This window comes from Schistocerca americana, chromosome 9 (assembly GCF_021461395.2).
Source record: "Schistocerca americana isolate TAMUIC-IGC-003095 chromosome 9, iqSchAmer2.1, whole genome shotgun sequence".
NCBI lineage: Eukaryota > Metazoa > Arthropoda > Insecta > Orthoptera > Acrididae > Schistocerca > Schistocerca americana.
In genome coordinates this window covers 89,562,324-89,589,638 of record NC_060127.1, presented here as the reverse complement: position 1 = coordinate 89,589,638, position 27,315 = coordinate 89,562,324, and the positions used below count along the sequence as shown (strand labels likewise).

The following is a 27,315-nucleotide window of genomic DNA, read 5'->3' as shown; positions in this document are numbered from 1 at the left end:
GAAAAGTTTCTTAACTAGGCCTTCAGCCGTATTGTTTCAATTTGATCCTTTAAAAACAATGTGTAACTAACTGGTTCTTAGGAAAATAAAAGTTGGTGTATTTTGTGCTACTAAAACTAACTTATTCTGCCCCCTCCGCAACCATAATCTGATCCGCTCTGTCGTGCGAAACCAGATTTCAGCTGTCATACTTCTTTGGGGTACTCCGGAAATCTCTGTCACATATGTATATTTTGTTCCGTTAAGAGCCACGAGTTGAGTGCTGTCTGCAGGGATGTCTTAAATGCAGTCGCAAATGTGACCCGATACTCCGTAAGCTCTTCTTTTCTTCACTAAATGACAGTGAAGGACGGCGTCAAATGCTTTCTTGGTGTCGAGGAAGACGGAGTCAACCCGAGTGCAGTTCTCTACTGCGCTGTGGATCTCGTGGAGGAACAGAGCGAGCTGAGTGCCGCAAGACCTCTGTTTGCGGAATCCTTGTTGATTTTTATGAAGGAGATTTGCGTCATCCGAGAACGTAATAATTCTTGAGCATAGAACTTGTTCGACTATTTTATAACAGATTGACGTCAACCGTATAGTCCTATAATTATGAGTATGTGTCCAGCGACCCATCTTGAAAACAGGAAAGACCTGTGCTTTTGCAGTCGCTAGGTACACTTCGTTACTCCATCGACCTACGATAAACTCCTGCTACAAGTGGAGCAAGTTCTTTCGTACAACCTCTGTAGAATGTTACAGATGTCTCGTCGCGTCCTGATGTCTTTCCATTACAGAGGAATTGTAGTCGCTTTTCCGTTCCGCGGTCCATTGTCTCAGCATCTGCTGTTTCGATGTTGGGGGGATGACTGAAAGGATGGACCGTTTTAAGGTCTTCTACGGTGAAAGAATTTTGGAAGATTAAATTCAGTATTTCGGCCTTACCTCTGCTAACTTACGTTTGGGTGTCAGTATGGTCACCTGGTGAATGAATAGAGGATTTCAAACCGCTTGCCGATTTTACGTAAGACAAAATTCTGTTACGACTTTTACTCGTATCGGTTCGCAAAATTGCTCTCTTTCCTCTCTTTGGCGCCCTAAAACACTAATAATAATCATCATCATCCTCTCTTTGGCCGGCCGTTGTGGCCGAGCGGTTCTAGGCGCTTCAGTCTGGAACCGCACGACCGCTACGGTCGCAGGTTCGAATCCTCCCTCGGGCATGGATGTGTTTGATGTCCTTAGGTTACTTAGGTTTAAGTAGTTCTAAGTTCTAGGGGACTGATGACCTCAGATGTTAAGTCCCATAGTGCTCAGAGCTATTTGAACCATCCTCTCTTTAATGAGCTAGATCGTTCCGGAGTAGGGTTCCTGAAATGGAAATGGAGATCGACGCAGCGCCTGAATGATGGATTATGTTGGTAGACCGTTATGGGATTCGGCCAAGACCAAGCGCCGCCCGAAGCTGTACGCTCATAGCTATCCTCAATGGAGGTTAAGAAGAATTACATGTTCTACTGAACACAGTAAGCAATCTAATGAGTGTGAAATATGGATTATAAGAAAATCGAAGAAAGACGAAAGTCGTGAGAAGTAGCACAGATGATAACAGCGAGATACTTCACATCAGCAATCGTGTCAGCGAAGTAGAAGAAGTTAAGGAGTTCTACTACCTAGGCAATACCCATATGGGTAGATCACATACCTAATGAGGAGGTATTGAATGGAATTGGGCGGAAGAGAAATTTATGGCAAAACTTGACAAGAAGATTCGGTCGGTTGATAGGAAATGTTCTGAGGCATCAAGGGATCACCAGTTTATTATTGGAGGACAGCGTGGAGGGTAAAAATCGTAGAGGGAGACCAAGAGATGAATACACTAAGCAGATTGAGAAGGATGTAGGTTGCAGTAGGTACTGGGAAATGAAGCAGCTTGAACAGGATAGAGTAGCATGGAGAGCTGCATCAAACCAGTCTCTGGACTGAAGACCACAACAACAACAACAACAGACAATAAAATAACTAATGTCAGATGGAACAAGGAGGGCATCAAAAGCAGACTAGTACTGGTGAAATGGGCATTCCTGGGTAAGAGAAATGTACTAGTATCAAATATAGGCCTTTATTTGAGGAAGAAATTTCTGGGTAAGTACGCCTGGATCACAGAATTGTATTGCAGGGAGATACGGACTAAGAGAAAATTCGAACGGATGAGAGACGAAGCATTTGGTATGTTGTGCTACAGAGGACTGTTGAAAATTACGTGGAGTGATAATAGAACGTTCTTGGCAGAATCGGCAATGTAAGGACTACATCGAAAACACTAACAAGAACAAGGGACAGGATGTAGGAAATCTGTGAAGACATCAAGGAATTATTTGCATCCTACTAGAGGGAGCTGTAGAAAGTAAAAACTGTTGAGGAAGTCAGAAATTGGATTACATCCAGCAAATAATTGAGGACGTAGTTTGCAAGCTGGTCTGAGATGAAGAGGTAGGCACAGGAGAGTAATTCGTGGCAGGCTGTATCAAACCAGTCACGAGACTGATGACTCAGAATAAAAAAAATTCGAAAGTGTCGCCAGCAAATATGAACCCGTCATCAGTGCAATGTGTGGATACACCCATTATTAATATCCACTAATCAGTACCCAGGAACCCTAAATAAAATAGTGTATGTAAAGAAGGGCCATCACAGAGCTTCATGGTCGAAGTAATAATTATATATTAGTTTGTAGCCTGCCTAACCTCCCCCCCTTCCCCACCCCCATTCCGTAATCTGGCTTTCCGTACGCAGTGACCTCATTTATAAGCGTGCAACAGCCATTTGCGTCATCACGCGACGTGGCTTCACAGTTAATGACGACACAGACCGAGTCCCAATTCTCTGTTCGCTCTGTGTCGTTTTGAAAAATTAAACGGCCAGAATTTAATAAACAGTTTTCCGGGGAGGGGTCAGAGCGTATGCAAATCCCGCACGTCCGTAATACTGCCCGGCGACCAGATTAAAACAGAATCAGTTGGTGACGGCAGAGGCATCAGCATTTTGTTTGGATATCACGCACATTTCATTATATTAAATCACTTTCGAAACATACAGCGCTGTTCATTTTTTAACTTTTATTTTAACGTAGTTGTGTCATTTTTTTTCTACTTTTTTTTTTGTTGCGCTCGATGTTGCGGCCGTCGAGACTGCATTGACGTCCATCATGCTGTTAGTCAGCGCGTAACTTAATTACGCATATTTCGCGGTGGAGATTGCGTTGTGCACCAACCAACAGCGTACCGCATTGCATTGTGGGGTTTAGATGGACGTTTATCACTCTCGTGTCACGCCGCAGTGACACCTCTTAAATTAAATGGCTGCCTGTTTCCCATCTGCTTGCAACTTTGTGCGTTTGTCGAAGATTGTAATCTGCGTTATTTGGAGTTCTGCGGAATCGTATCATCGGGGAAAATGAAGTCTCGTTACTAGCGTAAGGAAGTCTATGTCAGAGTTTATTTCCGCCACGTTAAAAAAACTATTTGTGGCAGATCAGAGGAACCATGCCTAATAAAGTGCTATGGAGAGTTTGTGGCTACCTTCCAAAGCTTTTTCTATTCAAGGCGGCGGATATAAAAGAACTCTGCCCCAGTTTGCGGGCGCCGGGATTTTAGGCTCAAATGGCTCTGAGCACTGTGGGACTTAACATCTGTGGTCATCAGTCCCCTAGAACTTAGAACTACTTAAACCTAACTAACCTAAGGACATCACACAACACCCAGTCATCACGAGGCAGAGAAAATCCCTGACCCCGCCGGGAATCGAACCCGGGAACCCGGGCGTGGGAAGCGAGAACGCTACCGCACGACCACGAGCTACAGACCCGGGATTTTAAATTGATTTCTTATCCAGTATTCGATAGTGTATCCTGATTTGTTGGATACTGTGAAAATATGGGAGGGCCTCACAGCTCTTATGAGAAAGAAATAAGGAGTAAAGAAAATATAGGTCCATTCTGAAATTAGCAACAAGAAAAATACAACACCAACAAGGGCAAGGTCATTTTAGTGATAAGTGAGGTAGCAGGTAGTTTATCACTATACGAGTACGCGATAACAAATCTAGACCAAATAAAACAAGTATCGCAAAGTTTTAAACATGGCTGCTTGGTTCAGTGACCGTTTCTGAATTAAAATTGAAACAAATGAGCCCTCGGTCACAATAATTTAAGTCTTATTGAGCAGGTTTCAACACTTCTAACAGTGCCTTCATCAAAATTAAACAATTAAAATGGCCTATAACGTAGTTACAAATTTATAGGAAAAGAAATTTTTATATAAAAAATGTAAGTACTGACTAACAATAAAAGACAGAGGTAGTACTTACATATCACATATAGAATAAGGCCAGAAGAGCTTTACATGACATTGCATCGAGAGTGCTATGTGGTAGCCGCAGATACAACTTGGCTACTTAACATTCAAGTGTAGGCAGACAAAAATTATAACGACTATTGTTCAGTACATAATGTAAAAAGAAATGGTTCAAATGGCTCTGAGCACTATGGGACTTAACATCTATGGTCATCAGTCCCCTAGAACTTAGAACTACTTAAACCTAACTAACCTAAGGACAGCACACAACACCCAGCCATCACGAGGCAGAGAAAATCCCTGGCCCCGCCGGGATTCGAACCCGGAAACCCGGGCGTGGGAAGCGAGAACGCTACCGCACGACCACGAGATGCGGGCAGTACATAATGTAAAAAGTAATATTTTGTTTAACCGCGACAGATAAAGTAACATTTTGTCTGCATCAGAGCTTGGCAGTACAGTTTGAAGCGTAAATACGTCATTATAGAAAATACAGGAAGGGCTGAATAGCTCAGATTATGCGAGGGCTGTCCTCAAAGTACATTACGTTTTGGAATTAAAAATAAACAAAGCATTGGAAATTTTTTTATTATTTACAGATGACAGCCACACTTAAATACTACTTTTCTACATAGTTGCCATTTAAATTAAGGCACTTATCGTAGCGATGGACGAGCTTGGAAATTCCTTCGTCGTAAAATTCGGCCGCCTGCACCTTCAACCACGTGGTTACCTCTTCTTGAAGCTGTGCGTCGTCATCAAAACGCTGCATAGCCAACCACTTCTTCATTGCTTGGAATAAGTGGAAGTCGCTCGGTGCCAGGTCGGGACTGTACGGCGGATGAGGAAACAACTCCCAATTAAAAGATTCGAGAACCTCACGAGTGGCATTTGCCGTGTGGGCCCGGGCGTTGTCGTGAATCAGCAAGATCTTTGAGCCCAACTTTCCCCTGCGCTTGTTTTGTATTGCTCTTCTGAGGTTGTGCAGAGTTTGGCAATACCTTTGAGAGTTTATTGTAGTGCCTCTTTCCAGGAAATCCACAAAAATCAGACCTTTTCTGTACCAAAAGAAGAGGTATCCACGTGGTTGAAGGCGCAGGCGGCCGAATTTTTCGACGAAGGAATTTCCAAGCTCGTCCATCGCTACGATAAGTGTCTTAATTTAAATGGCAACTATGTAGAAAAGTAGTACTTAAGTGTGGCTTTCATGCGTATATAATTAAAAAAATTTCCAATACTTTATTTATTTTTAATTCCAAAACGTAATGTACTTTGTGGATAGCCCTCGTAGAAAGCGATATAGCATGAAATACTGCCAATAAACCATTTAATAAATGAAAAATTATGAGTTAACTTAGATGAAAAAAAATTTCGGTTAACTGCACAAGGAGACTCGAAATTAAATGTCAAGTAACGGCTTTATACCGTTGAAGAAATTTTTTTAGGCCATTTTAATTGTTTAGTTCTGATGAAGGCACTCTTAGACGTGTTGAAACCTAGTCAATAAGACATAAATAAATGTGATCGAGGGCTCATTTGTTTCAATTTTATAACACGTATGTCACATAATTTATTTAGCGAGATCCGATTCAGTTGTACTCAAAAATGGCTCTGAGCACTATGCGACTTAACTTCTGAGGTCATCAGTCGCCTAGAACTTAGAACTAATTAAACCTAACTAATCTAAGGACATCACACACGTCCATGCAGGAGGCAGGATTCGAACCTGCGACCGTAGCGGTCGCTCGGTTCCATACTGTAGCGCCTAGAACCGCACGGCCACTCCGGCCGGCTCAGCTGTACTAATAATTATCCGAACCACGAGTGGTTTCGAGATTTTAAAATTCCTTCTTCAGGTGTATGAAAATGTTGTATTTGATAGCACATAAAATGCGTCGGGCCAGGCAATGCAGGACTTCCAGTCATTGCGTGTTGGGACAAAGTGTGTGGAGGGCCATGCTGGACGTCTGGAAGCTCAGTCCTACCTTGCGGCTGCCAAGTGTTGAACAGTTTCCGCCAACGTGCAACTATTGGAATGCCAGCCGCCGGTGGCCGAGCGGTTCTAGGCGCTTCAGTCTGGAACCGCGCGACTGCTACGGTCGCAGGTTCGAATCCTGTCTCGGGCATGGATGTGTGTGATGTCCTTAGGTTAGTTAGGTTTAAGTAGTTCTAAGTTCGAGGGGACTGATGACCTCAGATGTTAAGTCCCATAGTGCTCAGAGCCATTTTAGCCAACTATTGGAATTCTTGCACTGACTGGCCTAACGACGTGTTATGTATTACCAAATACTGTAATTTCATACAGATGAAGAAGAGATTTTAGAAGCTCGAAACTGGTCGGGGTATAAATGAATATTGGCGCAACCGAACCGGATCTCCCTAAATTATGATGCCTCTCAGTTGCAGATGTCCCACTTACCAAATGTTGTACGTATGTCACAGTGAAGTGTGTCCATACATATGCATGGTGACAACACTGGTTTATTGCCGAATAGCACCATGTGATATACTGTCCCGAGCATCTTGCTTCTTTTATATCAGTAAGGCAAAGGTTCTTGCCAGCACTGGGGAACGAGTAAGTTCCCACTATATCGTATCCCACAAGTCTTCAGTTCGCGAGAGATCTGGTGATCTTGCTGGTCAAACCAGTTGTACTCTGCAAAGGGTACTTTTTTTTTACACAACATACTTGTATGGAGATAAACAGCGATTAATTTACTTATAATCAATTACTCAAAATGACAGTCACAATCAGGTTATTTGTTTTGCGGCCAACCGGTTTCAACCCGCGATGGGGTCATCTTCAGGGAAATTTACACTATTTACTCGCTCGCTGGAGTCGTCACCCTGCCTGTGCACGGTTGGTAACCATGCCACGCAGGGTGACGACTCCAGCGAGCGACCAAATGGTGTAAATTGCCCTGAAGATGACCCCATCGTGGGTTGAAACCGGTTGGCGGCAAAACAAATAACGCGATTGTGAATGTCATTTTGAATAATTGAAATAGTACTTTGAATCTCAGCAGCAGTATGAATACGGGCATTGTCCTGCTGAAAAAATCTATCATCGTTCTTTCGAAAAAATTACAGAGGCATTGAGATCATGGTTTGTGGAATGTAAAGGTCACTGGCTACTTTACTGAAGAACACGAAATACACTCCTGGAAATGGAAAAAAGAACGCATTAACACCTGTGTGTCAGACCCACCATACTTGCTCCGGACACTGCGAGAGGGCTGTACAAGCAATGATCACACGCACGGCACAGCGGACACACCAGGAACCGCGGTGTTGGCCGTCGAATGGCGCTAGCTGCGCAGCATTTGTGCACCGCCGCCGTCAGTGTCAGCCAGTTTGCTGTGGCATACGGAGCTCCATCGCAATCTTTAACACTGGTAGCATGCCGCGACAGCGTGGACGTGAACCGTATGTGCAGTTGACGGACTTTGAGCGAGGGCGTATAGTGGGCATGCGGGAGGCCGGGTGGACGTACCGCCGAATTGCTCAACATGTGGGGCGTGAGGTCTCCACAGTACATCGATGTTGTCGCCAGTGGTCGGCGGAAGGTGCACGTGCCCGTCGACCTGGGACCGGACCGCAGCGACGCACGGATGCACGCCAAGACCGTAGGATCCTACGCAGTGCCGTAGGGGACCGCACCGCCACTTCCCAGCAAATTAGGGACACTGTTGCTCCTGGGGTACCGGCGAGGACCATTCGCAACCGTCTCCATGAAGCTGGGCTACGGTCCCGCACACCGTTAGGCCGTCTTCCGCTCACGCCCCAACATCGTGCAGCCCGCCTCCAGTGGTGTCGCGACAGGCGTGAATGGAGGGACGAATGGAGACGTGTCGTCTTCAGCGATGAGAGTCGCTTCTGCCTTGGTGCCAATGATGGTCGTATGCGTGTTTGGCGCCGTGCAGGTGAGCGCCACAATCAGGACTGCATACGACCGAGGCACACAGGGCCAACACCCGGCATCATGGTGTGGGGAGCGATCTCCTACACTGGCCGTACACCACTGGTGATCGTCGAGGGGACACTGAATAGTGCACGGTACATCCAAACCGTCATCGAACCCATCGTTCTACCATTCCTAGACCTGTTCCAACAGGACAATGCACGTCCGCATGTATCCCGTGCCACCCAACGTGCTCTAGAAGGTGTAAGTCAACTACCCTGGCCAGCAAGATCTCCGGATCTGTCCCCCATTGAGCATGTTTGGGACTGGATGAAGCGTCGTCTTACGCGCTCCGCACGTCCAGCACGAACGCTGGTCCAACTGAGGCGCCAGGTGGAAATGGCATGGCAAGCCGTTCCACAGGACTACATCCAGCATCTCTACGATCGTCTCCATGGGAGAATAGCAGCCTGCATTGCTGCGAAAGGTGGATATACACTGTACTAGTGCCGAAACTGTGCATGCTCTGTTGCCTGTGTCTATGTGCCTGTGGTTCTGTCAGTGTGATCATGTGATGTATCTGACCCCAGGAATGTGTCAATAAAGTTTCCCCTTCCTGGGACAATGAATTCACGGTGTTCTTATTTCAATTTCCAGGAGTGTATGACTGCCACTTGTAACTGATGCTCCACCCCCCCCCCCCCCCTCCACCACACCATAATCTTGGAATGATACCGATGTGTAGTGTGTGAATGTAGTCTGGACTAGGCAGCTCACCAGGCTACACCATACACCTGCGCAACCCATCACTCGACTACAGGATGAAGACGACACAGCGCAATTACATTCTTCACTCAACTCATTCACGACACGAGACTACCCATTGCTGGTAGTGCCGTTGTGTCGCAATGTGGCTGGAGGCACACATGTTATTAATCCTGCTGCAAGCAGTGGATCTGCGTGTCCGGATTTCGTATCTGGAAGATGCCGGATTGGTCGCCTTCCGTGTATCCTGACGTTCATTTGTACTGCACAGACGTCCAGAACTTGATCTACAAGTGCAGAAATGTTTCACTGACCACTACGGACTGTTGCGACGCACAGCTACCCGTCGATACATCTATCCAACTTCCTGCAGGCCTACAATGTGAATCAGTTCAACAGCTTTTCAACAGGAGTACTTACTTGTCAGTGGGGCACGGCTGTACCGTAGAATGGTTTTCGCGAACACGAATCACCTCTAACCTCAGCGGAGTAACTATCTATAGAGGATGCACGGACAGATCTCCTGAGCGCCATTTGATCGCCCATCAACATCTACATCTATAGTCTGCAAGCCACCTGACGGTGTGTGGCGGAGGGTACCTTGAGTATGTCTATCGGTTCTCTCTTCTATTCCAGTCTCGTATTGTTCGTGGAAAGAAAGATTGTCGGTATGGCTTTGTGTGGCCTCAAATCTCTTGATTTTGTCCTCATGGTTTCTTCGCGAGATATACGTAGGAGGGAGCAATATACTGCTTGACTCCTCGGTGAAGGTATGTTCTAGAAACTTCAAAAGCCCGTACCGAGCTACTGAGCGTCTCTCTTGCAGAGTATTCCACTGGAGTTTATCTATTATCTCCGGAACGCTTTCACAATTGCTAAATGATCCTGTAACGAAGCGCGCTGCTCTCCGTTGGATCTTCTCTATCAACTCTATCTGGTACGGATCCCACACCAGTGAGCAGTATTCAAGGAGTGGGCAAACAAGTGTACTGTAACCAACTTCCTTTGTTTTCGGACTGCATTTCCTTAGGATTCTTCCAATGAATCTCAGTCTGGAATCTGCTTTACCGACGATTAATTTTATATAGTCATTCCATTTTAGATCACTCGTAATGCGTACTCCCAGATAATTTATGGAATTAACTGCTTCCAATTGCTGACCTGCTATATATTGTAGCTAAATGATAGAGGATCTTTCTTTCTATGTATTCGCAGCACATTACACTTGTTTATATTGAGATTCAATTGTCATTCCCTACACCATGCGTCAATTCGCTGCAGATCCTCCTGCATTTCAGTACAATTTTCCATTGTTACAACCTCTCGATACATCACAGCATCATCTGCAAAAAGCCTCAGTGAACTTCCGATGTCATCCACAAGGTCATTTATGTATATTGTGAATAGCAACGGTCCTACGACACTCCCCTGCTGCACACCTGAAATCACTCTTACTTCGGAAGACGTCTCCCCATTGAGAATGACATGCTGCGTTGTGTTATCTAGGAACTCTTCAATCCAATCACACAATTGGTCTGATACTCCATATGTTCTTACTCTGTTCATTAAACAACTGTTGGGAACTGTAACAAACGCCTTGCGGAAGTCAATAAACACGGCATCTACCTGGGAACCCGTGTCTATGGCCCTCTGAGTCTCGTGGACGAATAGCGCGAGATGGGTTTCACACGATCATCTTTTTCGAAACCCATGCTGATTCCTACAGAGTAGATTTCTAGTCTCCAGAAAAGTCATTACAGTCGAACATAATACGTGTTCCAAAATTCTACAGCTGATCGACGTTAGAGATATAGGTCTATAGTTTTGCACATCTGTTCGACGTCCCTTCCAATGCTTTGGAATGCTACGCTCTTCTGAGACCTGCGGTACACCGCTGCAAGAAGGGGCGCAAGTTCCTTCGCGTACTCTGTGTAAAATCGAACTGGTATCCCATCAAGTCCAGCGGTCTTTCCTCTTTTGAGCGATTTTAATTGTTTTTCTATCCCTGTGTCATCTATTTCGATATCTACCATTTTGTCATCTGTGCGACATTCTATGGAAGGCTCTACAGTGCAGTCTTCCTCTGTGAAACAGCTTTGGAGAAAGACATTTTGTATTTCGGCCTTTAGTCTGTCATCCTCTGTTTTAGTACCATTTTGGTCACATAGTGTCTGGACATTCTGTTTTGATCCACCTATCTCTTTGACATAAAACTAAAATTTCTTAGGATTTTCTGCCAAGTCAGTACATAGAACATTACTTTCGAACTCATTGAACGCCTCTCGCATAGCCCTCCTCACACTACATTTGGCTACGTGTAATTTTTGTTTGTCTGCAAGGCTTTGGCTATGTTTATGTTTGCTGTAAAGCGCCTAGAACCGCTTGGCCACACCGGCCGGCCGACGCCAATGCCTCACCATGACTCCGGACATACTTTACAGTGCTGTTCACAACATTATTCCTCGACTGCAGCTATTGATGACGAATGATGGTGGACATATTGAGCATTTCCTGTAAAGAACATCATCTTTGCTTTGTCTTACTTTGTTATGCTAATTATTGCTATTCTGATCAGATGAAGCGCCATCTGTAGGACATTTTTTGAACTTTTGTATTTTTTCGGTTCTAATAAAACTCCATGTCATTATAAGCATGTGTGTCAATTTGTACCTCTCTATCTACATAATTCCGTGATTTATTCAGTTTTCAGATTTATACTTACTTTCTGATCACCCGGTGTATTACACATACTAGCTTAGCGTCCACTGCCTCACGCTCTAGACTGCCGAGACTTTTCGTTTTTCTTTAATAGAATTTTTATGATCACAAACTGCAACATTTTCTAAACTTTTCACGCTAATTAAGACTATAGTAGCGTCGTTTTTACTGGATATACTTCTGATCTAAAAGTGATTATGATAGCTGGAGTCCAAAGTTTTTGTTAATCATGCCTTTTCCGTACTTGTGGAAACATTCCCATTTTTCAATGTAACGAACTATGTTCTTAAAAATTATCATCACCTGTTGCACTCCCTTAAGGGTCGAATTTCCAGGAACACTGAAACACATTTTTATTCTATATCCTACCGAGAAGTCAAATACAAGTTGTCATAGATGCAGCTTTAAAAGTCCATTAGTAGCCCTTTAGTAATTATTTATTTTCAAAAAACTTTCACCCACTATTTTACCCCATTAGTAGTTGAATTTCAAAAATGCTGCAACACGTATTTTTTATTTACTGACTCAGAAACCGAATACCAGTTTTCGTAGTTTAGCTTCAAAATTCCCTTAATAGCGACGTACTTTCAAAAAGCCTTTCATCCCCTGTTTCACTTCTTTAGGAGAGGAATTTCGGACAATCCTTTCTTAAACGATGCCAACAGCATAAGATCGACTCTCTCTCCAAACTTCAACTTCCTATCCTTAGCAGTTTTGGCTGGGCGATGAAGAGTCAATGAATCAATCTGACCCTATTTCATGCCGTTATGGCTTTACTTTCCAAAAATATGGGTATTTTTTCATCTCTAACCGAGAAAACAAACGTAAGTTGTCAAATATGTACCTTTTAAAATGCTTTCGTAGTGAGATGGCCGGCCGCAGTGGCCATGCGGTTCTAGGCACCTAAGTCTCGAACTGCGCGACCGGTACGGTCGCAGGTTCGAATCCTGCCTCGGGCATGGATGTGTGTGATGTCCTTAGGTTAGTTAGGTTTAATTAGTTCTAAGTTCTAGGGACTGATGACCTCAGATGTTAAGTACCACAGCCGGCCGGAGTGGCCGAGCGGTTAAAGGCGCAACAGTCTGGAACCGCACGACCGCTACGGTCGCAGGTTCGAATCCTGCCTCGGGCATAGATGTGTGTGATGTCCTTAGGTTAGTTAGGTTTAAGTAGTTCTAAGTTCTAGGGGACTTATGACCACAGCAGTTGAGTCCCATAGTGCTCAGAGCCATTTGAACCATTTTCGTTAAGTACCATAGTGCTCAGAGCCATTTTCGTAGTGAGATATTTTCATAAAACGTTTCACCCCCTGTTTCATCCGCTTAGAGGTTAAATTTCCAAAAAACAGTGACATGTGTATTTTTTATTTCTAACAGAAAAGCCAAATACAAATTTTCATAGATTTAGCTTAAAAATGTTTGCACAATGAAATATTTTGATAAAAACTTTCATCCCCCTTTTCAGCCCTATAGTGGATGAATATCCAAAAACAGTGAAACAAGGGCAGTTTTAAATTTCTAACTGAGAGGCGAAATTTAAATCTTCATAAATACAGCTCGAAAAATGTTTACATAATACAATATTTTCATTAAAAGTCTCATCCCCTACTTTACCCCGTTAGGGGTTCAATTTCCAAAAAAACACTGAAACGCGTAGTTTTTTCATTTTTATGCGAGAAGTCAAATACCATTGTTCATTGATGTAGCTTTAAAAATATTTTAGTAGTTCTGGTTTTTCATTTTTATGCGAGAAGTCAAATACCATTGTTCATTGATGTAGCGTTAAAAATATTTTAGTAGTTCTTTAATAATTACATAGTTTCAAAAATTGCTTTCAACCGCACAGAGTTAAATTCCCAAAAATGCTGAAACACGTATTTATTAATTTTCGACCGACAAACCAAACACCAATTTTTGTAGGTCTAGCTTCAAAATGGTCTTAATAGCGGGATTTTTCCGAAAACACTTCATCCCCTCTTTCACCCCCTTACGGATGGAATTTCGAAAAATCCGTTCTTTAGCGGCGCTTACACTATGTGATCAACACCATCAGCAGATTCCAAGTATCTATCCTCAGTGGTTTGGGCTGGCTGATCATGATTCTCAGTCAGTCAGTCAGTCAGTGAGTCATGCGTGACATTGCCTTTTATATACAGGAAAGCCATGGCATTATTATATACGCAGTGTCTGTTCTTTCGGAAATGTTCGAAAGCATACATAGTAACATAAGCACCTGACCTTCAGCTAGTATGTGCATTACGTCCGATTTCTTGCGGGAATCAGGCGAAGCGGCGACCAATGAGGCTAACAGGTAGTGGATGCTACATGCGTCGTGTGCGACAAGTTGAGAATTTGGGTCGGATCGTAACCGTCCTCGAATAGCCGAGGTGCTTAAGACGAACTCGTTATGGCAGCTCGCATAGAACGGGAAAAGCTGCTAGATCTCCGTAGATATTGTGCCAGCGCCTAGAAATTTCTGCGATGCTCAGTTTCTCCGCCAAAGGAACTCAGAGCCACCTCTCTGCTTGAAGCGAACTGCTGTTACAGAGACAATTTTGAAGACTTCATATAGCACCGCCACCTATCGGAATTTCGACGAACCATAAAGACTGAAGCGGGAATACTCCACGATGTCTCGCAACTAACACCGCATTTCTTCAATCGAAATTCCCCGAGAGCAAAAAAAAAAAAAAAAAAAATGCGTCACATTACGTGTTGAACAGTCGTCGTCGTAAGTTTGTACTCGAATATTTTTCATGATATAATTACAAATTAATACCCGAAAACCCAGGATGGAATGCAACAAGTTATGAAAATAATAGGTGCTGCTCACCATAAAGCGGAGACGCTGAATCGCAGATAGGCACAACAGGATGACGTGATGCGTCTGTGAGCAGTATATATGTGCGTGTGTGTATGTTTATTTTCGATGAAGGACTTGTTGGCCTAAAGCTCCCTTTCTGACAGTCTTTTTTATTGTGCCTATCAGCGACTCAACATCTCCGCTATGTGGTGAGCAGTAACTACACTACTGGCCATCAAAATTGTTACACCAAGAAGAAATGCAGATGATAACCGGGTATTCATTGGACAAATGTATTATACTAGAACTGACATGTGATTACATTTTCACGCAATTTGGGTGCATAGATCCTGAGAAATCAGTACCCAGAACAACCACCTCTGGCCGTAATAACGGCCTTGATACCCCTGGGCATTGAGTCAAACAGAGCTTGAATGGCGTGTACGGGTGCAGCTGCCCATCCAGCTTTTACATGAATCCACAGTTTATCGGGAGTAGTGACTGGCGTATTGTGACGAGCCAGTTGCTCGGCCACCATTGACCAGACGTTTTCAATTGGTGAGAGATCTGGAGAATGTGCTGGCAAGGGCAGCAGTCGAACATTTTCTGTATCCAGAAAGGCCCGTACAGGACCTGAAACATGCGGTTGTGCATTATCCTGCTGAAATGTAGGGTTTCGCAGGGATCGAATGAAGGGTAGAGCGACGGGTCGTAACACATCTGAATGTCCACTGTTCAGAGTGCCGTCAGTGCGAACAAGAGGTGACCGAGACGTGTAACCAATGGCACCCCGTACCATCACGCCGGGTGATACGCCAGTATGGCAATGACGAATACACGCTTCCAATGTGCGTTCACCGCGATGTCGCCAAACACGGATGCGACCATTTTGATGCTGCAAACAGAACCTGGATTCATCTGAAAAAATGACGTTTTGCCATACGTGCACCTAGGTCCGTCGTTGAGTACACCCTCGCAGGCGCTCTGTGATTCAGCGTCAAGGGTAACCGCAGCCATGGTCTCCGAGCTGATAGTCCATGCTGCTGCTAACGTTGTCGAACTGTTCGTGCAGGTGGTATTTGTCTTGCAAACGTCCCCATCTGTTGACTCAGGAATCGAGACGTGGCTGCACGATCCGCTACAGTCATGCGGATAAGATGCCTGTCATCTCGACTGCTAGTTGGTTGGTTTGTTTGGGGGATGAAAGCGACCAGACTGCCATGGTCATCGGTCCCTTTTTCCAAAGACAAAGAACACCCACAGAGAATAAAATCAAAGAACAGAAGAGATCACAGACGATACAGAACAAGAGATACTGAGACAAAGACAAGAAAAAACAAACTAAAACCACACAGAGTGTGACGGTGGTTGGCCGACCATAGACATAAAAAAGGAAAGGCCAACCACTTAGAAACACATTAAAAAATCAGTGTAAAACCATAGGCCAAAGGCCAGAATCAACACAAAACGATAAAATAAAACAGAAACACTCAGAGTAAATGATAAAATCCCCCTGCCCGAATAAAACGTAAAACTAAGTCAGCCATAGTGGAGTCATCTGTTAAAAGGGCAGGGAGCGCAGCAGGCAGCGCAAATGTCTGCCTGACCACAGCTAAAAGGGGGCAGGCCAGCAAAATGTGGGCCACTGTCAAAGCTGCCCCACAGCGACATAGAGGAGGGTCCTCCCGGCGCAGTAAATAACTGTGTGTCAGCCGGGAGTGGCCAATGCGGAGCCGGCAAAGAACTACTGAGTCCCTGCGAGTGGCTCGCAGGGATGACCGCCACACAGCCGTCGTCTCCTTGACAGCACGGAGTTTATTGCGCATTGTCAGTTCGCGCCATTCATCGTCCCATAGCGTCAAGATTTTGCGGCGGAAGACTGCCCGCAAATCAGTCTCTGGGAGGCCAACGTCCAGAGATGGCTTACTGGTGGCCTCTTTCGCCAGGCGATCAACATGTTCGTTACCCGGGATACCGACATGACCGGGAGTCCACACAAAGACCACAGAGCGGCCGCAACAGGCGAGAGTATGCAGAGACTCGTGGATAGCCATCACCAAACGAGAACGAGGGAAACACTGGTCGAGAGCTCGTAAACCGCTCAGGGAATCGCTACAGATAACGAAGGACTCACCTGAGCAGGAGCGGATATACTCGAGGGCACGAAAGATGGCGACCAGTTCAGCAGTGTAAACGCTGCAGCCATCCGGCAAGGAACGTTGTTCGGAAAGGTCCCCTAGAGTGAGCGCATATCCGACACGACCAGCAACCATCGAACCGTCAGTGTAAACAACACCAGAGCCCTGATACGTGGCCAGGATGGAATAAAAGCGGCGGCGGAAGGCCTCTGGAGGGACTGAGTCCTTAGGGCCCTGTGCCAAGTCGAGCCGAAGGCTAGGGCGACGAACACACCATGGGGGTGTATGCAAAGTAGCCCGGAAAGGAGGTGGAACAGTGAAACCCTGGAGCCCAGAGAGAAGCTCTTTGACGCGGACCGCTATTGTACAACCAGACCGGGGCCGACGTTCTGGCAGACGGACGACCGACCGCGGGAACAGGAGGCGATAGTTGGGATGCCCGGGCGAGCTTAGAACATGGGCAGCATAAGCGGCCATCGACTGCTAGTGATACGAGGCCGTTGGGATCCAGCACGGCGTTCCGTATTACCCTCCTGAACCCACCGATTCCATATTCTGCTAACAGTCATCGGATCTCGACCAACGTGAGCAGCAATGTCCCGATACGACGTGGTGTAGCAATTTTAATGGCCAGTAGTGTTTCTTTTCATAAATAATTACTTATTAAGGTTTTTTGTTGTAGTTTTTCCTTTACATGTGCTGCGAAACTTCGCTTCTTGACAAATTTCATGATTATAGGTTAACGGGAAGTACCCTATCTATAGGTTCTGACGATTGAGTGTGCGAGTGCCAAAAAAAAAAAAAAAAAAAAAAGGCCTTTTCTCTTAGTTGCATTAACACAGACTGAACTTTTGACTCCGCCAAGGAAATGTAGGCCTAATACATGACACAAATTTCAACTCGGTACCTCACTCCGTTCCTGAGAAAAAGGCGTCGAACAGACAAACAGACTGAAAGACGAACGATGTGGTTCTATAAGGATTCCGCATTTACCTACTGAGGTCCAGAACCGTAAAAAGGGTTGAGTATTAAGCAATCAGTCGTATGATTTATCGAGGAGCTTTTAGCAATGAAGAGGCCACAAGTGTACCCATAATATTTGTCTCAATTTTATTTCTAGTCCCTTGAAAATTGAATCGCGATTTAAGTCTTCATCGAAACACGTAGGCAAGGAAACTCATACAGTTAATTCAAACGCACCGAGAACAATGCAAAACAACTGAAATATATTTTGATAATCCTTTTACCCTGGACTGAATCCTAGTACGAGAAAGTCCTGGATGGAGACACATTTATCTTGTAAAGTATTTCTAGTAAATATATGATGTTACTGACAGCAAAACCACTTATTTCGATAGCATTAGCATAACTGCACCATTGGCGTCGGATGTTGTCTTTCAGCATGCCTAGAGATGTCGATCGATCACGATACACTGCGACTTCAGGTAACCCCAAAGCCAATAATCGCACGGACTGAGGTCTGCGGACCTGGGAGGCCAAACATGAAGAAAGTGGCGGCTGAGCACACGATCATCACCAAACGCCGCGCGCAAGAGATCTCTCACGCGTCTAGCAATACGGGGTGGTTCTAATAAAACCCCATGTCATTCTAAGCATGTGTGTCAATTTTTACCTCTCTATCTACATTATTCCGTGGTTTATTAAGTTTTCAAATTTATACTGACTTTTTCATCACCCGGTATATTCGGAATACCTGTGTTTACAATCCGTTTACATTGATAACATAAAATAATGCTACAGTTGAGGTAGAGCGACGTATCGTAAACTGACGGAGGTTTTCCTGTTTGTTTGCCCTCCAGGTGAACGGCACGTGGGGCCTTCCCAGCTTCGTGTGCGACTTCTACATCGCCATGGACGTCACCTGCAGCACCTCCTCCATCTTCAACCTGGTCGCCATCAGCATCGACAGGTGGGTGCCGCGCTCTCCCGAAACACTGTGCGTCTGGTGGCGGACTTGTTTCAGTCCCTGCTTGAGATGAATTAATAGTGCATCGAGCGCTGAACACTTCAGCCGCGTTTGCCAGGGTGGTTCATAGAGAGGATAATAGATGGTGGCTAGATTAATGGCTCCCCTCATGAACAGCCTCCCACATTAATAAAAGTGATAACGACGAGTATACTCCCGACCAAGGTGATCGATTGGACCGTACTCGCTGAGTTCAACAGCTACACACAGACTGTTCGAAACGGATAGGAAGCATTTTACGCCATGGTGATATAGACTAATTCGAAAAAAAGTTGCATAAACATGTGTTCAGTTTTTATTTGTTACGCCGATACAGTTGGATAGAGAGGGAAGTTTTCATTTCACTTGTTCGTGATGGCTGACATCGAAATAAGTGTCCAAGGAATAAAAAAACAATTGAAATCACTCAACAGAGGAGAGTCCACTGGACCTGACTGGATAGCAATTCTATTCTACACAGAGTACGGGAAAGAACTTGCCCGCCTTCTAACAGCCGTGTACCGCAAGTCTCTAGAGGAACGGAAGGTTCCAAATGATTGGAAAAGGACACAGGTAGTCCCAGTCTTCAAGAAGGGTCGTCGAGCAGATGCGCAAAACTGTAGACCTATATCTCTGACGTCGATCTGTTGTAGAATTTTAGAACATGTTTTTTGCTCACGTGTAATGTCGTTTCTGGAAACCCAGAATATACTCTGTAGGAATCAACATGGATTCCGGAAACAGCGATCGTGTGAGACCCAACTAACTTTATTTGTTCGTGAGACCCAGAAATATTAGATACAGGCTCCCAGGTAGATGCCATTTCCCTTGACTTCGGGAAGGCGTTCGATACAGTTCCGCACTGTCACCTGATAAACAGAGTAAGAGGCTACGGAATATCAGACCTGCTGTGTGGCTGGATTGAAGAGTTTTTAGCAAACAGAACACAGCGTGTTGTTATCAATGGGGAGACGTCTACAGACGTTACAATAACCTCTGGCGTGCCACAGGGGAGTATTATGGGACCATTGCTTTCCACAATAGATAGTAGATAGTAGATGTTGCGGCACTTCTGCGTGCTCGCGGGGTTGCTACACGATATTATGCAGGTGTACCAGTTTCTTTGGCTCTTCAGTGTAGCAGACAACTCGAATGCAAAAGTAGCCGTCGTTTGGCTCTTTGTCCCCATATATATCCAACGAACCGAAGGATAGCCCAACGATAATGCATGTTGTCGTCACGCAGATGGGACGGATAACCCCCAAACAAACCGACCAACCGTCACACAGTTTACGTCCGCTGAATCAGGTAACCCGTCAGGCGAGGCTGTACAGCGAGCTAGTCTCATTGGCCCTTGAACAACCACTCATTGTCTATGGGAATGACCATGAAAACACATTCACTCCGTAACACTGTATATCTAGACTAGCTAAGAATGCTGGCATTGTCCGGGTATTTATTTATAGCTGTTCCTGACAGTTCGTAGGTGTGGAACTTGTTTTCAACTTTTATGGCTTCTTAGTACACAATGCTTGAAACAGTTTGATTAGGGAAATGAAGGAAGAGCTTGTTTGTTTCACTAACAAGGGAGAGAATCACCTACAACTGGCTGTGTGAGAACGACTGACGCCGAAGACCACATTTGCAGCATGCAGCGTGTGGGCATGTGCTTTGTTTATGATCTTGGCACAAAATAAGCTCAGTGAGAGTTGTATCCGCTTAACGCGAAACGTGAAACTGCTAGGTTAAGCTGGATTCGGGATAAAAAAACTCGCCGGCGCCACTTCCCATCAAGATTTCCGCTTCTATGTTGTTACTTTGGAGAGAAGTAACTTTAATCCCGCCCTAGTGAAGGGTTCTGAGGAGCGAGATAATGCAAGACAGTCTGCATAAGAGTTATGTAGTGCCTAGCTTTCGGAAGGAGTTTGCTAAGAGTGAATTAAAGCCTGATATTCGCGAGGTGCGGCAAGTCTCTCCTCGTGATGTTTATTAGATTCCTGAGTCTTTTAGCCATTCTAGTGTACTGAGAAAGACTCAACCGTCTCCTAGGCATTTTACTCTTAAACAAAACAAAATCAAAATGAAGTGAGTAGGCAACCAAATCACAAAACAGACTTACTAGATTCGTTTTCTTGTAGTAAAGAATATAATTTACACCTGTCGAAAGAAGCAGAGCAATTTCGTGAAGCTTTTAATCCCCAAATCGAAACCGGTATATCTGCATAATTCAGTATCAGTTTGTATTCATAGAGAGAAGATTGCGGCATTAAATTCTCTCTTTTACGTAAACTTCCGAAAATATTACTGTCAAATAGCTCTAAGCACCCTCCCCCCCCCCATGAACCATGGACCTTGCCGTTGGTGGGGAGGCTTGCGTGCCTCAGCGATACAGATAGCCGTACCGTAGGTGCAACCACAATGGATGGGGAATCTGTTGAGAGGCCAGACAAATGTGTGGTTCCTGAAGAGGGTCAGCAGCCTTTTCAATAGTTGCAGGGGCAACAGTCTGGATGATTGACTGATCTGGTCTCGTAACACTAACCAAAACAGCCTTGCTGTGCTGGTACTGCGAACGGTTTAAAACAAGGGGAAACTACAGCCGTAATTTTTCCCGAGGGCATGCAGCTATACTGTATGGTTAGTGATGATGGCGTCCTCTTGGGTAAAATATTCCGGAGGTAAAATAGTCCCCCATTCAGATCTCCCGGGACTATTCAAGAGGACGCCGTTATCAGGAGAAAGAAAACTGGCGTTCTACGGATCGGAGCGTGGAATGTCAGATCCGTTAATCGGGCAGGTTGGTTAGAAAATTTAAAAAGGGAAATGGATAGGTTAAAGTTAGATATAGTGGGAATTAGTGAAGTACGGTGGCAAGAGGAACAAGATTTTTGGTCAGGCGAATACAGGGTTATAAATACAAAGTCAAATAGGGGTAATGCAGGAGTAGGTTTAATAATGAATAAAAGAATAGGAATGCGGGTAATCTACTACAAACAGCATAGTGAACGCATTATTGTGGCCAAGATAGACACGAAGCCCACGCCTACTACAGTAGTACAAGTTTATATGCCAACTAGCTCTGCAGATGACGAAGAAATTGAAGAAATGTATGATGAAATAAAAGAAATTATTCAGATAGTGAAGGGAGACGAAAAGTTAGTAGTCATGGGTGACTGGAATTCGGTAATAGGAAAAGGGAGAGAAGGAAACGTAGTAGGTGAATATGGATTGGGGGTAAGAAATGAAAGAGGAAGCCGACTGGTAGAATTTTGCACAGAGCACAACTTAATCATAGCTAACACTTGGCTCAAGAATCATAAAAGAAGGTTGTATACATGGAAGGAGCCTGGAGATACTGACAGGTTTCAGATAGATTATATAATGGTAAGACAGAGATTTAGGAACCAGGTTTTAAATTGTAAGATATTTCCAGGTGCAGATGTGGACTCTGACCGCAATCTATTGGTTATGAACTGTAGACTAAAACTGAAGAAACTGTAAAAATGTGGGAATTTAAGGAGATCGGACCTGGATAAACTAACTAAACCAGAGGTTGTACAGAGTTTCTGGTAGAGCGTAAGGGAACAATTGACGGGAATGGGAGAAAGAAATACAGTAAAAGAACAATGGGTAACTTTGAGGGATGAAGTAGTGAAGGCAGCAGAGAATCAAGTAGGTAAAAAAACGAGGGCTAGTAGACATCCTTGGGTAACAGAAGAAATATTGAATTTAATTGATGAAAGGAGAAAATATAAAAATGCAGTAAATGAAGCAGGCAAAAAGGAATACAAACGTTTCAAAAATGAGATCGACAGGAAGTGCAAAATGGCTAAGCAGGGATGGTTAGAGGACAAATGTAAGGATGTAGAGGCTTATCTCACTAGGGGTAAGATAGATACTGCCTATAGGAAAATTAAAGAGACCTGTGGAGAAAAGAGAACCACTTGTATGAATGTCAAGAGCTCAGATGGAAAGCCAGTTCTAAGCAAAGAGCGGAAAGCGGGAAGTTGGAAGGAGTATATAGAGGGTCTATACAAGGGCGATGTATTTGAGGACAATATTATGGAAATGGAAGAGGATGTAGATGAAGATGAAATGGGAGATATGGTACTGCATGAAGAGTTTGACAGAGCAGTGAAAGACCGGAGTCGAAACAAGGCCCCTGGAGTAGACAACATTCCATTAGAACTACTGACAGCCTTGGGAGAGCCAATCCTGACAAAACTCTACCATCTGGTGAGCAAGATGTATGAGACAGGCGAAATACCCTCAGACTTCAAGAAGAGTATAATAATTCCAATCCCAAAGAAAGCAGGTGTTGACAGATGTGAAAATTACCGAACTATCAGTTTAATAAGTCACAGCTGCAAAACACTAACGCGAATTCTTTACAGACGAATCGAAAAACTAGTAGAAGCCGACCTCGGGGAAGATCAGTTTGGATTCCGTAGAAATATTGGAACACGTGAGGCAATACTGACCCTTAATCTTGGAAGCTAGATTAAGGAAAGGCAAACCTACGTTTCTAGCATTTGTAGACTTAGAGGAAGCTTTCGACAATGTTGACTGGAATACTCTCTTTCAGATTAGTGAAGGAAACAAAAGAAAAATTCGGAGTAGGTATTAAAATCCATGGAGAAGAAATAAAAACCTTTAGGTTCACCGATGACATTGTAATTCTGTCAGAGACAGCAAAGGACTTGGAAGAGCAGTTGAACGGAATGGATAGTGTCTTACAGGAGGATATAAGATGAACATCAACAAAAGCAAAACGAGGATAATGGAATGTAGTCGAAATAAGTCGGGAGATGCTGAGGGTATTAGATTAGGAAATGAGACACTTAAAGTAGTAAAGGAGTTTTGCTATTTGGGGAGCAAAATAACTGATGATGGTCGAAGTAGAGAGGATATGAAATGTAGACTGGCAATGGCAAGGAAAGCGTTTCTGAAGAAGAGAAATTTGTTAACATCGAATATATATATTTAAGTGTCAGGAAGTCATTTCTGAAATTATTTGTATGGAGTGTAGCCATGTATGGAAGTGAAACGTGGACGATAAATAGATTAGACAAGAAGAGAATAGAAGCTTTCGAAATGTGGTACCACAGAATAATGTCGAAGATTAGATGGGTAATCACACAACTAATGAGGAGGTATTGAATATGGTTGGGAAGGAGAGGAGTTTGTGGCACAACTTGACTAGAAGAAGGGATCGATTGTTCTGAGGCATCAAGGGATCACCAATTTAGCATTGGTGGGCAGCGTGGAGGGTAAAAATCGTAGAGGGAGACCAAGAGATGAATACACGAAGCAGATTCAGAAGGATGTAGGCTGCAGTAGGTACTGGGAGATGAAGACGCTTGCACAGGCCAGAGTAGCATGGAGAGCTGCATCAAACCAGTCTCAGGACTGAAGACCACAACAACAACAAAGATCTAAGCACTATGGGACTTAACATCGGAGGTCATCAGTCCCCTAGACTGGGAACTACGTAAACCTAACTAACCTAAGCACATTACACGCATCCATGCCCGAGGCGGGATTCGAACCTACGACCGTACTTGCCGCGTGGTTCCGGACTGAAGCGCCTAGAACCGCTCGGCCACCGCGGCCTGCAATATTACTGTCACTGAGGTTACAAATACTTTCCTAGGCATGAAGTAAAATATTAAAAAAATGCAATGGAAGGCTGCAAAGCAATACAATTAAGTTTTTAATGGACAAATCGAAATCAATCAAAACGTATATTCCAGCCATTTAATTCGCTGTTAGTTTACGTTCATTAAGATAAAATTGCGGACTTACTTCTGTCACTGAAGTAAACTTCCGGAAAGTGAAAAGAAAACTAACATCGCCGTCCTACGGTTCTTTGGTTTACCACTAAACGAACAGCGCTATCTATCGATTATTTGGTATTGTAAGCCATAATGATTAAGCATCTCAACTATTTATCTGAGCGGACGTTTTTAGTTGAAACATTAAACTACGCCAAATTTTCTTTCCATATTCCGATTTTAATGGAATGGAGCCAGTATGTTGCCCCAAGCTATGCTCAAGTTACCAGTCAAAACCCCACGAAAATTCGTGTCGTATTTCAGGAGATTTGGGTGTCCAAACACGCATACAGACAGATAAGACGGTTTTAGATAAAACTTGCAATGAGCGTAACTTAAATTCCTTTACCCGATTGTGATGAAATAAAGTCTACACATTGCCCCAATCTCTGCTCAATTTACCTATGAAAATCCAATGAAAATTCGTTTCTTAGTTTTGGAGATTAGCGTGTTCAAACAGACAGATACGACGTTTGTGTAGTCCTACTATTAGTATACACGTAGATACAGAAATGATCTTGTTTTCTGCCAAGCAAACGACTTTGTTTTTACGGTTGACCTCCGAGAGACTCTTTTAGTCGGCTCTTCCCATGTTGCCAATGTAATTATACTTTGGAGGATCGCTGCACCGCCACAGTGAAAAGAGGAACGACGTCAAGAGTCTGTTAAGTTTCCTGATAAACCCCAAACGCGTCATGGACTCAGCCCTCTGGGGCGTTTACTGTGATGGGAATGATTCAACTGCGCCTCTATAGAACCTGTGGTTGCAATCAAAGGTCCATGATTGGGACTTCGCGAGTTTTGTTGATGACCTGATCCTCCATGCGAATGATTGCGTTGTCATTTTCTGGTAGGTCTGTGTCACAGGGCCAGACAGGACATGCAGTAATTTTAGGAGTATGGAACTGAACTCACGATGGTTCCTTGGCCACAAGTTTCGCCTTATCAGAGCCCGATGTAAGACATCTGGGACGCTACTGGGCACGTGACCTGTACCTATACATTTCGTGGCACGTATCTCCAGTAACTTATCAGGACTTGTCCAATCGAGGGCTCGCAGAGACGCTGCTGTATTTGATAACAAAACAGGATCAATACGCTATTAATCACTTGGTCATAAGGTTTTCGCTCGTCGTAAGTTCATCTCCACTTCTGTACGTATTCCACCACAGTAGCTTGAATTGCGTTTAGTATTACACTGAACGCCTATGGATACTCGTTTGTGGCTTGGTGATATCGAAGTGAAGATCCTTATACAAAAAGAAACAGCTCCTACGATCCATCTGTGACTTGCAAATATAGGGGAGAGCCGGGAAAACTTACATAGCCGGTAACGTGCCTATAAGGGTTTCAGGAGCTGTAAGGTGCAGCAATCGCGCAGAAAATGTGTAATTTGTTATAACTTATTCACGGTGGAGCGCTGAGTCTCCATATGAAGTTTAACCTGTTTGCTGTGCCGCTCTCAGAGTTACATTTCTTGTGGATTTTTGTTATCCTCAAGTTTGAATATTTATTCTGGGGAGGGAATCTGGCTTACGTCTTTTTAATGAAATTGTGGTGAAAGCGTCTCATCTTCACTACATAATTCTACTTTAGTTGTTGAAAGTACTGTCTAGCTACTAGATGGTACAGAGCTTTTGCGTAATGGCATCAATGCGCGCAAAGTTGTCATCTCGGCTGTGGCTTCTACCCTCTTCGTCTAGGGGAAAACGTAAAAGCACCCACCGAAAGAAGGTTTCCGTGGCGACACTTACAGGAAGTCTCTATATGAGTGATCCTGAGGCGTAAAATACAGAAAGAAAAGAAAAAGGAAATCAAAAAGATAGAAAAACGGAAAGTAGCCAGTGAGCAGTAAGGCAGCAAAAAGAAGAGTACGAAGAGCAGATAAGCAAAATGTAGAAGAGCTCTTTTGATGACAACAACGTAGATAGAGAGTGCGTTTATTGCAGTGAAAATTTTCCAAACTCAAGGGCAGAAGAGCAGTGGATTTAGTGCCAGTTGTACTCCCCCTGGACTCATGAAGTTGAGTGTAAATAATTCAATTCTAATATGTTTCACTATAAAATACATTTAGTTCATCATTTAAACAGCTTTTTTTATCTCTTATTTTCGAGTTCAGAATTTAATGACCAGGTTGCCATCTCCAGTCGGGGAAGTTGACCATTTTGTCACTTTGTGAAAATTAAACTGGTTATAGTACTTAATTTGATCCTAAGGTGACTAAACTTTTCCATATTGTACTTTAACAGTCGTAGATTATAATCAGTCATTTCCATGCATTTTCGTCTACTGCTACTGAAATTAAAGACGTAGGTACATCATTGCCTGGCCACTTTGCCCGGCTCTCTCGAAAATTAGCATGCTAAGAATGCCGTAAAGATATTAGACGTGTTTTATTATTAAATTTCCCAATTCCAATATGGATTGAAATTGTCGTCAAGTATACCAACTATATTAGTCGACACCTACACATTGAACAGTAGAGTACATCTACAACTACATACATGCACCGCACGCCACCATACGGCGGTGGAGGGTATCTTGTACCCCTACTCGACGTTGTCTTTCCTGTTCCATTCGCGAATAGCGCGTGGGAAAAACGATTGCTTGTATGTTTCTATACGAGCTCTAATTTCTCCTGTCTTGCCTTCACGGTCCTTACGCGGTATGTACATTCGTATAAGTAGCATCGTTCTGCAGTCTTTTTCATATGATGGTTGCCAAAACAATCTCTGTAGCGTTTCACGCAAACAATATCTTCTTCTTTCCAGGGAATCTCGTTTGAGTTGAAGGAGCATTTTCGTAATACTCGCTTATTGATCGAACCTACCAGTAACACATATAGCAGCACACTTCT

General features: G+C 44.0%; 1 protein-coding gene across 1 annotated transcript in view; it reads left to right on the top strand.

Moving 5' to 3' along the window:
- Positions 1-2,464: 2,464 nt before the first annotated feature.
- The window catches only part of LOC124550691 (dopamine D2-like receptor), a 198,990-nt gene continuing 174,139 nt past the window's right edge, over positions 2,465-27,315 (top strand). Inside the window, exons 1-2 of the mRNA XM_047125415.1 lie at positions 2,465-2,472; positions 18,454-18,588. Coding sequence (XP_046981371.1) covers positions 2,465-2,472; positions 18,454-18,588 — 143 coding nt within the window. The remainder of the gene's footprint in view (positions 2,473-18,453; positions 18,589-27,315) is intronic.